The following is a 12,396-nucleotide window of genomic DNA, read 5'->3' as shown; positions in this document are numbered from 1 at the left end:
AATTCCTCATACAAATCCTTATATTTGTTTCCGAAGGAGAAAACCAAAACTCCATTTATTTCTCCTACGTACATGATGCAATTGGTTCTTTCTTAGGCTCATATTGTAGAATCAAAATGTAACTTCACAACGTATATGATTAAGAATTCCTCTGATTCTTTAAATTGGGAGAAGCCATGCTTTTTAAAGTGTCCTTATATTAATTTCCATTAGTGTAATGCGGTCGTGCTTCAGACACAATTTTTTTTTTTTAATTTTATTATTAGAAATTATCGCCGACTTCGATAATTATTACCGAAATCTCAACAGCTGGAAATTGTATTAAAACTATTTTAAAACAAAATCTCCAATAGAAATTGCAAGATTTAATCATTTTTAACAAGATTGCACGTGCTGTGACATTATTTTTGAGGCAAATAGGCTTTCAACAGAACGTCAAAGTTTAGCCGAACGTTCAGCAGTTGAGATTTCGGTAAAACATTACCAAACACGACAATGAATTGCGAGAGTGTAGAATTGAATCATCTGCGAAATTGACGGTACTTTCTTAAAATCCTGTAAATTCATTTAACTTACTTTTGCAAAAAAGTTGAAGCAATTTGAGTCAGCACAACTGGAATGAAATCATTCTCTATTTACATTCAACGCACCCGCCCGATACCAGTATTGCTAAATGTTATCAGGAATGTTTATAGAATGAATACAGAGCACCTGTCTTTGGGTCGGACCAGCTTTATGGGTTTTGAATAAACTGAAACTGAGCTTGTAGTAGTATGCTGGTAGCGTCACCGTCGATAGCTTATCATTCAAATCGTTATCAAAATTGATCGCATAAATCTTTGTACGGACCTGCCAGCGCCGCCGAACAAAAATATTCCCTATATCACCGTACGTTGGTCCGCGAGTCGCGTTCAGTGTCATTCTTCAAGTTGAAGTGTGCATTACCGGGTTTCCCACTATTGTCCGACGCAGTCCTAGTTGTTAGTAGTGCACGTATATCAAAATGTCTCAGCTACCAGTGTACAATCCAGTGAGTGTCATTGATATCCTTCTACAAACTGAATTATCATTGATCGTTCGATTCTCGTTTTGCACAGCCATCTCCCTTCCTCGGATATATGCCGGCCGGACTCGGACTGTATCGTAAGGTGGTCATTCGCGGAAAGATGACTCATGACCAGTAAGTGGAATTTTACCTAGGCATTTCAAACGGTCAGGTATGTGGTCAGTAAGGTGGGTCAACGTTACAACCCGCTGTTCGCCACTGCTCTTTCCTTGGGTATTGAGGTCCCCAACAAGTGTGTACAATTTGAACGAATTTTTAAATTGTGTATAGGAAAATGTATGGGAAACGAAAGAGATTCATTTGCTTACCATAAATCGAACTTTGATTGAGAATACTATTCAAAACAATTTTGTCAAAGACTGCAAATCGATTTATCTTTGTGCAACAAGTTACTAATCTTTCACTTTACATCAAGTGTTCCACACGTACCTACCTACAATCTCATATATACGCCTGTAGGTATGCGTTGAGCAATTGTTCTAAATGAGTATAATAACATTTTTTCTTGCAGTCTAATCGATTTGCAGTCTTCGACAATGTTGTTTTGCATAGTATTCTCAATCAAAGTCCGAGATTTGACGAGAGATTTAATGAAATTTGAACATTTTTTTAATTTTCGGCAAGCAAATGAATAGGTTTATTTAGTTCCCCCCCCCCCCCCGCATGTGTGTGTGTGGGTGTGATTGTGTGTGTGGGTGTGTGGGTGTGTGTGGGTGGGTGTGTTTGAAAATTATCAGATCTGCTTGATTTTAAATTTAATCGTACACACTAAGATTTTGGTTCCGTGTTCGGTAAATTTTACCGAAATCAGAACAGCTGAATGTTCGGTAAAACTTCGACCTTCATTTTAAAGGCTATTGAATTTGAAAATAATTTTTAAAACGTGTTCAACCTTGTTTAAATGATCAAATCTAGTCATTTTGGTGGAGATTTAGTTTCAAAGTAGCTGAAAAGCATTTGAACTGAATTGCATAAATTTTACCAAACAGTTCAGCTGTTCAGATTTCGGTAAAAATTACCGAAGTCGGCGATAATTTCTAAGTGTGTATATAGTTCAAATGTTCGACTTATATTAGGGGAAAGTGGGGCAGTTTCGCCATATGAGTAATGTGGCCATCCCCCTAATCCAACTAATGGAATTTATTTTACAAAAATCTCCTGCATTTTCCTATACAAAATTTAATATGCTCCCGTAAATCCAGACACCGTTGTTGGGAACCTTAATTCACATCGGAAGAGCAATAGGGAACAGGGCGTTGTGATGAACCATACAAACCCCAAGTAACAATATTGGTTTTATGAGGGTTCTGTAGATCATGATGTAGGACTTGTAGAATTTTAAATAACCTCCATAAAACTTGCAATGTTACTTGGGACTTGACTCACCCTAGTGGTCTGCGATTGGGCTCGAGCGCACGCGCGCGTGTGTGTGTGTGTGTGTGGGTGTGTGTGAAAATTGTCAGATTAGCTTGATTTTAAATTTAATCGTAAAAAGTTCAAATGTTCGACTTATATTAGGGGAAAGTGGGGCAGTTTCGCCATAGGAGTAATGTAGCCATCCCCCTAATCCAACTAATGGAATATATTTTACAAAAATCTCTTGCAGCCTACTGGAACTTTTAATTTAATTTAAGCCTAAAAATTTACTGTTCTCTACTGCGAATGTTCGAAAAGTGTTAGACTAGCTCAAAATGTCAAAGATTTTGTAAGATTTCTGAATTAGAAAAAAAGATTTATCGGTAGTTCCTAACAACTAACCGCTTTGATTCGTAAGAAATCTTCATGAGAACAGAATAATATTACCGGTTATTTACCAGTTATTTTGCGAGCCCCAACGGTTGTATTCCGGTTACAAAATGAACATTTTTAATCATTTTTTCAAAAGAGTCAAAAGTTTAGTTTTTATATTCAATTTGTACATACATACATACATACATACATACATTTCTCGATGAACATTTCAAATGGTCCTATCTGCTTTGATCGATTCTCTTCATCGACTTTATCTTTTCATAACCACTGCTATGGAAACAGATTTCGCGCTAATTCTACCACATAGTTTGATACCAAAACATCAAATACAACAGGGAAAGGTTTTGCAGCTGAGTTATTAACGAAAGAGAAAGTCGATGAAGAGAATCCATCAAAGCAGATAGGACCATTTGAAATGTTTATCGAGATTTATTTGTACAACATCACATTTCTAGATAAACATTTCAAAAGGTCCTATCTGCATTGATTCTCTTTGTCGACTTTCTCTTTGGTTAATAACTCAGCTGCATAACCTTTCACTGTTTTTTTTCTTCTGTCCTTTATTTAACGTCGGTCTCTGTTCCGCAATCTAGTGCCAATCACCGACGGACATCGATTGCCATCCATTGACGGCAATCGAATGTGCAGGAAGGCAGCTTCCACACCTGCGTAGGATATCGCACCCATTCAACAACACATGGGCCGGGACCAACGGCTTTACTTCCCTTCCGAAGGAAGACGTGACCAGAGATTTTTATGCCTCAGAAAAATCCCACCGTCCTCGGCTGGGATTGAACCCAGACCAATTGGGGTGTTAGAAAGCAGTCACGCTTACCACTAAACCACCGGTGCCGGCAACCTTTTCCTGTTGTATTTAACGTTTTGGACGCTAGATAAGAACCTCCTTTAACAAACTATGAGGTGAAAATAGCGCAAAACCTGTTTGCATAGCAGTGGTTATCAAAAGAGAAAGTCGATGAAGCGAATCGTTCAAAGCAGATAGGACCATTTGAAATGTTCATCGAGATTTAAGATAAGACATAATCAACAATAGTACGCTGCCGCTCTCCATCCTCGGTCATGCCCAATGCTCGCTAGATCACGCTCTACCTGGTCCGCCTATCGTGCTCTCTGCACTCCACGCCTTCTTTTGGCAACCGGATCAGTAGCGAACACCAACTTTGCAGGGTTGTTGACCGGCATTCTTACAACATGCCCTGCCCACCGCATCCTTCCGACTTTGGCCACCTTTTGGATGCTGGGTTCGCCGTAGAGTGCAGCGAGCTCGTGGTTCATTCTTCGCCGCCACTCACCGTTCTCCTGCACACCGCCGAAGATCGTCCTTAGCACATGTCGCTCGAAAACTCTGAGTGCTTGCAGGTCCTCCTCGAGTATAGTCCATGTCTCGTGTCCATAGAGGACCACCGGTCTTATTAGCGTTCTGTACATGGTACATTTGGTGCGGGGGTGAATCTTTTTTGACCGTAGTTTCTTCTGGAGCCCGTAGTAGGCACAACTTCCACTGATGATGCGCCTTCGTATTTCACGACTCACATTGTTCTCAGCTGTCAATAAGGATCCAAGGTAAACGAATTCCTCCACTACCTCGAAAGTATGCCCGTCTATCGTGACATTACTTCCTTGACGAGTCCTGTCATGTTCGGTTCCGCCTACTAGCATGTACTTTGTTTTTGACACACTCATCACCAGTCCGACCTTTACTGCTTCGTGTTTCAGGCGGGTGTATAGTTCTGCCACCGTTCCAAATGTTGTCCGCAAAGCACACAAATTGACCGGATTTCGTAAAAATCGTACCGCGGCTGTTAAGCCCCGCTCGTCGCATTACTCCTTCTAGAGCGACGTTGAAGAGTAGGTATGAGAGTCCGTCACCTTGTCGCAGTCCCCGGCAAGATTCGAATGAACTGGATAGTTCACCCGAAACCCTTACGCAGTTTTGCACATCGTCCATCGTTGCTTTGATCAGTCTGATCAGCTTCCCAGCACAGCCGTTCTCGTTCATGATTTTCCATAGCTCTGTGCCGTCGATACTGTCGTATGCCGCCTTAAAGTCGATGAAAAATGGTGCGTTGGGACCTGGTATTCACGGCATTTCTGGAGGATTTGCCGTACTGTGAAGATCTGGTCCGTTGTCGATCGGCTTTCGATGAAGCCGGCTTGATAACTTCCCACGAACTCGGTCATTTTAGGTGATGGACGACGGAAGACGACGATGGGATAGCACTTTGTAGGCGGCATTCAAAATGGTGATCGCTCTGAAGTTCTCACATTCCAAATGGTCGCCTTTCTTGTGAATGGGGCAGATTACCCCCTCCTTCCACTCCTCCGGTAGCTGTTCTGTTTCCCAGATCCTGACTATTATCCAGTGCGGGCAGGTGGCCAACTTTTCTGGGCCCATCTTGATGAGTTCGGCTGCGATACCATCCTTATCAGCTGCTTTGTTGTTTTTGAGCTGCTGAATGGCATCCCTAACTTCCCTCAGCGTGGGAGTTGGGTCAGTTCCGTCCTCTGCTGCACCGACGTAGTCGTTTCCTCCATTGCGCTGGTCTCCCGTGCCTGCGTTCTCCTCGCCATTCAGCTGCGCATCGAAGTGCTACTTCCACCTTTCAATCACCTCACGTCCGTCCGTCAAGAGGCTCCCGTCCTTATCCTTGCACATTTCGGCTCGCGGCACGAAGCCATTGCGGGATGCGTTGAGCTTTTGGTAGAACTTCCGTGTTTCTTGGGAACGCACTCCGCTTCTTCCAAGCGGCGTTTTTTCTCCCGAAAGATGGCGGTCTGCTGTTTACGCTTCTGTTTATACCGTTCCACGTTCTGTCGGGTTCCATGCTGCAGCATCACCGCCCGCGCTGCGTTCTTCTCCTCCAAAATCGCTCTGCACTCCTCGTCGAACCATTCATTCAGTCGACTTCTTTCCACGTACCCGATGGTGCTCTCGACTGCGTCGGTGATGGCTACTTTTACTGTAATCCAGCAGCTAGGCGAGTAAGAGAGGTGCCACAATCGGAAGAAGTGTTAGTTTGTTTACTAAAATGAACCGCAAGTTTTGCTATAAGAAATCCTCCTCGTGTTTATTAGCGAAATTCACATCAAAGATTGATTAATTGCGTAGGAAATCAGTTTGGCACGGCATTTGTAACCAGCATACACCTTCCGGTCGTATGAAACAGGTCATAGACTGTCCAAATCCGCAGATAAAAAATTTTGTTTTGAATTTCTGTATGGAAAAATAGTGATTTTCGTAAACATTAACGGCAAAGAACTCACCAACACTGGGAGACCGTGAGTTCCTGCCCACCTGTCTTAAAAACATCTCGCTCCAGCAGTCCTCTAGATGGAGCATATCGAGCTCCTCTGGCAACGCTGCCTCGAGTTTCTGCGCGTATGCTAAGGCGATATCCGGTTGCTTCAGTCGCTCTAGGTTGTACCGTGGCGGGCGTCGGTACCGTACATGGTTGATGACGGAAAGTTTTGGGCGCAGTTTGACCATCACCAGGTAGTGGTCAGAGTCGATGTTAGCGCCAAGATAGGTCCTGACGTCGATAATGTCGGAGAAGTGCCGTCCATCAATCAGAACGTGGTCGATTTGCGATTCCGTCTGCTGTGGTGTATGGGTGGTCAATTTGTATTCATGATGTATATGGGGCTTGGAAATATCCATGAATTTTTCACTGAATTTTGTATTATGATTTGCTTAAGGTGGCTAAACTACCTCATGTCCCCTATTGGCAAATCAAAGTTGGCACTCGTGGAGAATAGAAGAACTATGACAGTGATGATGGTTTCAAAATTTTCCACAGAGAGGTATACGAGTGCAATCTTAAAATGCTTTTATTTTGAAAATGGAGCATTTTATTCAAATCTGGTTGTTGCTACAGTTGTAGAAAAGCTGAAATCTATGTCTACACATAAAATCTGAAAAGAAATTATTTTGTCTATATTATATGTCTATTAAGTAGTCCTTAAGTTTTCTACTAGCGTAACATTTACCAGGTGTTGCCTTTTTACAGCAATTTTACATAAGAAGTACATGGAAATCATGTCCTATTCACCTGACTAATCACGTTAAAAGTTACGTGAAAAAGTAGGGTGGATGAACACCACCTATGTTTTCACGTAAATCGGGCGTGAACATTTTTCAGAGAGCACCGTACCATAATGTAATTCTCGTGTCACTTTTCAATATGTCCTATCTACATTGACCGACTCTCTTCATCGATTCTCTCTTTCGTTGGCTGCATTAATATTTCGGGCTATTTCGTCTACATAGTCTGCTAGAAGAAAATTTTATTAACCGTATTAATCATTTCGTCCGAGCATTTTCCACAGAGATGGCGCTGTTCCGCTCGTATGAAGTAATAAAAATCACCATATAGAAATTGAGAGAAGTGGGAATAATTCGTTTTCTGTGTATATTCAGGTCAAAAAAAGTGAATGACAATCTAAAGAAATTAGTCAGGGACTTTATCGTTCACTTTTTTCCCGGAAATTATTGTTTAACAAGCTACAATTAAATGAAAACGATTTTTCCCCATACAGTTTTACCTGCGTTACTACCATTCCCCAGAGAGCCAACAAATTCAAATTTGAGAGAGAAAATTTGCTCTCACGACCTCAGTCTTTCAACAGCTGTAACATTCGACTTACTTAAAAAGTCTCCAGAACTTATGCAGAAAATGGCCTAGATTTCTCTATAGTTTTTCACTTGCTGCATCGAGGATTGGTAAGGTCAAAGTATAAGGTCCAAAAAGACGTTTGATGACAAATCCAAAGTATTTTCGAAAGACGCAAGATGGCTTCTAAAGTAAGTTTAGGTCTTTTTGGATCCTATATATACCTTACCCCGAAGTTAAGTCCACTACTTCCTACATTATCCATGATTTACTACTTTCATCAGACAAATACAGTTCTATACCCGAAATTTTGTTTAAATATTCACCTAAGTTAGGCTAAATAAACGCTCAACACAGACGACTGCAGTTAGTTTTTCGCCATGTCCTAACGTCCATCATTCTACCCTCTTTCCAGGTTCAACATCAATCTCCAGTCCGGTCCCAATGTGAACCCCCGCGACGACGCCCCACTGCACATGAGCATTCGACCGAGGGATCAGGTCATCGTGCGTAACACCTACCAGTTCAAAAGCTGGGGAATCGAGGAACGGCACGGAGGATGTCCCATCCAGAAGCGATCCTACTTCGATATCCAGATCACGGTCAAACCGGACACCTACAGCATAGCGGTGAACGGGTGCCACTTCTGCGAGTTTGCCCACCGGCAACCGTATGCCTCGGTGCGGTTCGTCCATATCGGCGAAGGTGCCCAGGTGGATGCCATCGTGATGGAGTGAAATTTTATAAATTAGAGATAAGGTCGTTATCGACGTCTGCGCCGGCCATGCGATAAGGATGATTGAAAGTTAATCCCAGTGTGAAGGGGATTTTTGCGATTTTGTTTATCGATATAAAATGTTTACGAAATCGATAGATTATGATTAAAACTTGAGAGTGAGATTGTGTTATCGAAAATAAATAGCTTCTAACTTTGAAATTCGTTTCTCAAACTGTTTGATACCCCGCCCAGGTTCTGCCACCAGTAGATAAGGCAGTAGACAGACAGTAAATGGTCAACCACCTTGAGATGTATGGTTTTGGTAGTTATGAATTTGCAAATGTATAGAGATTTTCCGCTTTCGCTCGATTTATGTCCATCACGATGTGATGAGGTCCCACAAAGCTCTAACAATCGGAATAATAAATCAGGACATTAGCCTGTACATTAGGGAGGGGCTTATTTTTAAAAATCGTTCGGGGACAGGTTTTCCCATGTGGAAAATGATTATTGGGACTAATTAAGTAACATATCAAAAATTGAGCGATTTTCGTCGATATTTGTAGGTGGCGCAAGGGGTCTAAGTTCGAAATGACGAACGATGAGTTTTTTAAAATAAATATATGCTTCTATAAGTAAACACGTGATTTTTTGACCCTCATGGGCGAAAATTTTGTCCATTGATAGATGCAGCGTGAGTAAATATGAGAATAGACTTCTCTGACGTTTGTGAAATGTATGAGTATTAGTGCAGAACTCGGGTAAATTATAAGTATTAGTGCTAGAAAACCTTACCCAAAGTTTTGCACTAATACTTGTGCTATTCACAAACGTCAGGGAAGTCTATGAGAGAGAGAGAGAGAGAAAGTGAGAGAGGTAGAAAACTTTTTTTCCTTTATTTAACGTCGGTCTCTCTTCCGCAATCTAGTGCCAATCACCGATGGACATCGATTGCCATCCATTGACGGTAATTGAATGTGCAGGAAGGCACCTTTACACACCTGCGTACGATATCGCACCCATTCAACATGGGCCGGGACCAACGGCTTTACTTCCCTTCCGAAGGAAGACGTGAACCAGAGATTTTTATGCCTCAGAACCTCGGCTGGGATTGAACCCAGATCCATTGGGGTGAGAAAGCAGTCACGCTTACTACTACACCAGCGGCGCCGGCCTATAGAGGTAGAAAACGAGAGAGCGAAATAAAGGGAAAACATGTCCCCGAACGGTTTTTAAAAATAAGCCCCACCCTACTGTACATCATCAAGATCGATAAACCAGGATAAGTAGAATACCCCGAAATACTTTGCCGTTAAAACTATACCGCATGATGTACAATCCGAATACCTCATTGAGCCTATAGAACATCAAGATCTGAACTCCAGGGTCGTTTGGAGAATCAAAGATATTTTACCTATATGTATAATAAATCTGAACATCGTTCACCGTTCGAAAAATTCATGTAAATTTCTGTAACGCTAGATTTGGCATAAATTTACGCGATATTTCGTGTAAATTTAAACGCAATATCTCATAAATTTGCAGTATTGTATGCAAGCTGGCAAACGATTTCGCTGTTTATGCCAAGTATAGCTCAAAATTAAACGAAGGGAGATTTTACGCGATAGTTAAAATTCAGAATTTTTTTCTGTGTACAATACTTTGCTGAGCTTGTTGAAGCATTACAACTATGCATTCCTCATGAGATAATGCGTCTCCACGAAGCTCTCCAGGTTCGTAATAAATGTCTGGACATCGCACAAAACCTCGTTGAATCTGTAGAACATCAGATCTCAACTCTAGGCACTTTGGAGAACCCAAGATATTTTTCTTAAGCAACTTATGTTCTACCAGATGTGAAGAGTTCCCACGAAGCTCTACAAATACGGAAGATACTGTTCAAAAACTACGTAGACCGTTTTCAGAGGATCCCATCCTTCATCCTGCGTAGACAATCGTCCGTACATTGTTTTGAAAATTTGAATGGACCGCAGACACCCCCTCTCGCCTAAAGTGTCTGCGTAGTTTATGAACAGCCCCAGTTACAATTTATTACCTTCAAATGTATCGAAGCACACTAAAAAATTATGATTAATTCATTTTAGGAGCATATTTAATATTTTTAGGAGCATAGCGTGTTTTATACCAAATTATGACCGTAGATTTTAATTTAAATGGCGTTAAAATAATTCTTAGACTATTGCAAAATTCTCCATAAAAAATCACGTTTTTATTATGAATTTGAAATAATTCAGGCGTTAATGGGTTAAGTAATATGAAAATAAAGTGCCTCTAGCGGCGTACTAAACCTGAATCCAATGACACAGACATTTTGGTCTAAAGCCTGGCACGCAGCTGAAAAGTAATGACGTTTTTACGTGCTACGGGATAGGACACGGAATGCTAAAGAAATTACTTTTCCTTAGCATTTCTTGATCCAGTTCGCAGTTCAAAAGAAATCGGTAAAGGAAAGATCGATTACATTGGGATCGTGAACGACATGAAGGTGGCGCATTCCGAATGGAATTTCACTTTCCTTCCGGAATAATGATCTAATCAACTATTCTAGTTAAAGCGGTAATTAATGGAATTAATTTAATTACAGCTCTTGCCTGCGTTTGAGTTAAAGAATATTGCGTGCCCCTCGCTGTGGGTATCGTTCTTTGCGGATTCGTTGTTTGCCACCCCCATTCTTCAATACAAGACTTGCAAATATTTACATGATTGACAAATCTCAGGTAATCATGACATTTTGATCTTTGAAAACAACGCACATGAGAAAAAGATACCTACTGGGTCAGGATCTGTCATGATTACCTGAGTTTTGTCAAACAATCGTAAATATTTACGCTGTGTGCAACGAAGAATTCTCGCGTCACTTTTCAAATAGACCAATGTAACATATCCACCATTTTGAGAAAATCGAAGTTGAAGTTCAACAGATTATTATTTTAACTGTTTAGAAACAATACAGTTTGCAATACCATTTTTAATGTAGTCAGTGAATAATAACGTTGAAAATTCATTAGAAACGGTAAAATCACAATTTTACTTTGAATTTCATGCTACAATATAGAAAAAAAAACCACATAGGACGTTTTGACAAGTCGAGTTGTACTTCGAACATGTTACATTGGACGATTTTTCTCATTGACATAATCAATGAGTGTTACATTGGACGTTTTGTCTACATGATACTAGATTCCCTTTCACATATTTCAGAGTAGAGTACCTAACTTTAGGTTGGCCCCACCTTCAGAAAATGAGCACCAATCAGGTTAGGCAGTCCGAATGACCGAAGTAACAATCATGTACCCATCATTTCAAACTGTACATTGGACAATTTTTGACCTATGGTTATCTTAAATAAATGAAAGTAAATTTGGATGGATGTTTTTGTATCACATACAATGATAGAAGAGCAATAGTTTGTATCGCTTAACTCGATTTGTTTACATTTGTTACATTGGTCTATTTGAAAAGTGAATCGAGAATTAAGCGCAAACAACAGTATTTGGCAGCAACCTGGTCTCTAGTTCGTTTTTCACTCGGCTTCCATTCGGCTTCGCACGATTCGTTTCTTTCGTACGCTCAAGCACGCTCGTAGTGACGTCATAACGTTTGTTTCAATGAGCATTTCTGTATGAAACCAAAATTTATGAATGTTCTACCACGGAATGTTGAGATAATTTATTGTTTATTGTATTATCAAACTGTATACCATGAAAAAGCAGTCTGCCGGTGAGTTTGTACCCGTTTTCAAGAGAGGAATTTTCATAAAATACAAAATGCCAGCTGATATTTCCTGGAGAATTTACAAAAGAATACAGTCAAGCGCAATCATAATGCAAACATAGCTACGATTTGCTGTAGTACATATTTAGCAAATTTGCTTTCGAGTGTTATGACGTCGTGACCAGCCTCTCCGGCAATGTTTACCCTTTTCCCTCTACTAACACATACGTGAGGGTTAGATCTCCACACCTTGTATAGACCAGGTTGATCTGACAGTATGTATATGACTTAAGTATTATTAGTATTTGAATTGGCTCACTACTTGACTAGCCTATTGGTCCCAAGCAAATCGATTAACGTATCCCATTCTTGTATAAATTCCAGTACTACACAATGTTTGTTTTGATTCGCTATGAAAGTTGGACAGATAAAATGAGGGGTTCGTGGATTTTCCTATGTTTCAAGGGGTGCATCGATTAGCTTGGGACCGAAGA

The 12,396-nt window shown here is 40.7% G+C and overlaps 1 protein-coding gene across 1 annotated transcript; it reads left to right on the top strand.

Annotated features, from left to right (window-relative positions):
- Positions 1–902: 902 nt before the first annotated feature.
- On the top strand, positions 903–8,365 carry LOC135697578 (galectin-4-like). Its single transcript, XM_065217356.1, has 3 exons — positions 903–1,030; positions 1,098–1,180; positions 7,865–8,365. The coding sequence occupies exons 1-3, from the start codon at positions 1,004–1,006 to the stop codon at positions 8,184–8,186; spliced, it is 432 nt and encodes a 143-aa protein (XP_065073428.1). The 5' UTR covers positions 903–1,003; the 3' UTR covers positions 8,187–8,365.
- Positions 8,366–12,396: the final 4,031 nt, after the last annotated feature.

Source organism: Ochlerotatus camptorhynchus, unplaced genomic scaffold (assembly GCF_037179485.1).
Source record: "Ochlerotatus camptorhynchus isolate MF236.1 unplaced genomic scaffold, CSIRO-AGI_Acam_v1.1 ptg000077l, whole genome shotgun sequence".
NCBI lineage: Eukaryota > Metazoa > Arthropoda > Insecta > Diptera > Culicidae > Ochlerotatus > Ochlerotatus camptorhynchus.
This window is presented reverse-complemented; position numbering and strand designations above follow the sequence as displayed.

Bases quoted from the DNA above. Each gene is read 5' to 3' on its own strand.
- LOC135697578 (XM_065217356.1), top strand. From the start codon at position 1,004: ATGTCTCAGCTACCAGTGTACAATCCA. The intron at 1,031-1,097 runs GTGAGTGTCATT...CGTTTTGCACAG, and splicing joins AGCTACCAGTGTACAATCCA to CCATCTCCCTTCCTCGGATA. The intron at 1,181-7,864 runs GTAAGTGGAATT...CCCTCTTTCCAG, and splicing joins GGAAAGATGACTCATGACCA to GTTCAACATCAATCTCCAGT.